At 73.8% G+C, this 749-nt stretch overlaps 1 protein-coding gene across 1 annotated transcript in view; it reads left to right on the top strand.

Moving 5' to 3' along the window:
- The window catches only part of EMIHUDRAFT_459017 (hypothetical protein), a gene marked incomplete at both ends in the record, with an annotated part of 7,591 nt that overhangs the window by 6,214 nt on the left and 628 nt on the right, over positions 1-749 (top strand). Inside the window, 2 exons of the mRNA XM_005769609.1 lie at positions 259-363; positions 440-638. Coding sequence (XP_005769666.1) covers positions 259-363; positions 440-638 — 304 coding nt within the window. The remainder of the gene's footprint in view (positions 1-258; positions 364-439; positions 639-749) is intronic.

The raw sequence follows: 749 nt of genomic DNA, 5'->3' as shown, positions 1-749 counted from the left end.
CGACCGTCCTCCGCTGCGGCGCGCCGGTCCTCGGTGGGGGCGGGGGGCGGGTGTGAACGGCGCCTCTTCACAGCTGGGGGTGTGAGCAGGCGCGCTCCTCCTCGAGGACGAGGCGGAGGTGCTCCCCGCCGCCAGCCGCTCGCTGCCACGCGTGGGCCTCTCCTTCCGCGTGGCTGCGGCCGCCGCGCAGCACGCGACGTGGTGTGGGCGTGGCTACAGCTGTGAACGGCGTCTCTTCACACCTCACGCTGTGAACAGGCACGCGACGTGGTATGGGCGTGGCCCGTTTGAAAACTACCCGGACCGCTGCTCCGCCGCTAAGGTCGGCGTGCACGCGGCGTCGGCCGACGAGCTAGCGACGCCGTGCGCGCACCCCCGCGCGAGCGCGCGGGGGGGGGGTGAAGAGGCGCTGTTGGTTCACAGCTGCGGGTGTGAATAGGTATGTGTACCCGAGCGAGCACGGGCACCGCACGGGCACGCGTTGGGTCGAGGTGGGCGGCGGCGGCGACGGGGAGGGGGAGGGCGGCGGAGGGAGTCGACCGGGCGGGCGAGGGAGGCTGCGGCTGAGCTGCGATGCGCCGTTTGGGTTCGGCCTCCTTCGCCACGGCGCCGCGCGCCTTGCCGCAGCGACGCACCAGGCCGAGCTCCCTCCCTCCCTCTCCCCCCGGCTTTCCTTTTTGCTTGCCTCCCTCCCTCTCTGCGGGGCCCCGGGGTCTCTCGGGCCCTGGTACTCCACCCCCCCCCCCCCC

Source organism: Emiliania huxleyi (assembly GCF_000372725.1).
Source record: "Emiliania huxleyi CCMP1516 unplaced genomic scaffold EMIHUscaffold_414, whole genome shotgun sequence".
NCBI classification, from domain to species: domain Eukaryota; phylum Haptophyta; order Isochrysidales; family Noelaerhabdaceae; genus Emiliania; species Emiliania huxleyi.
This window is presented reverse-complemented; position numbering and strand designations above follow the sequence as displayed.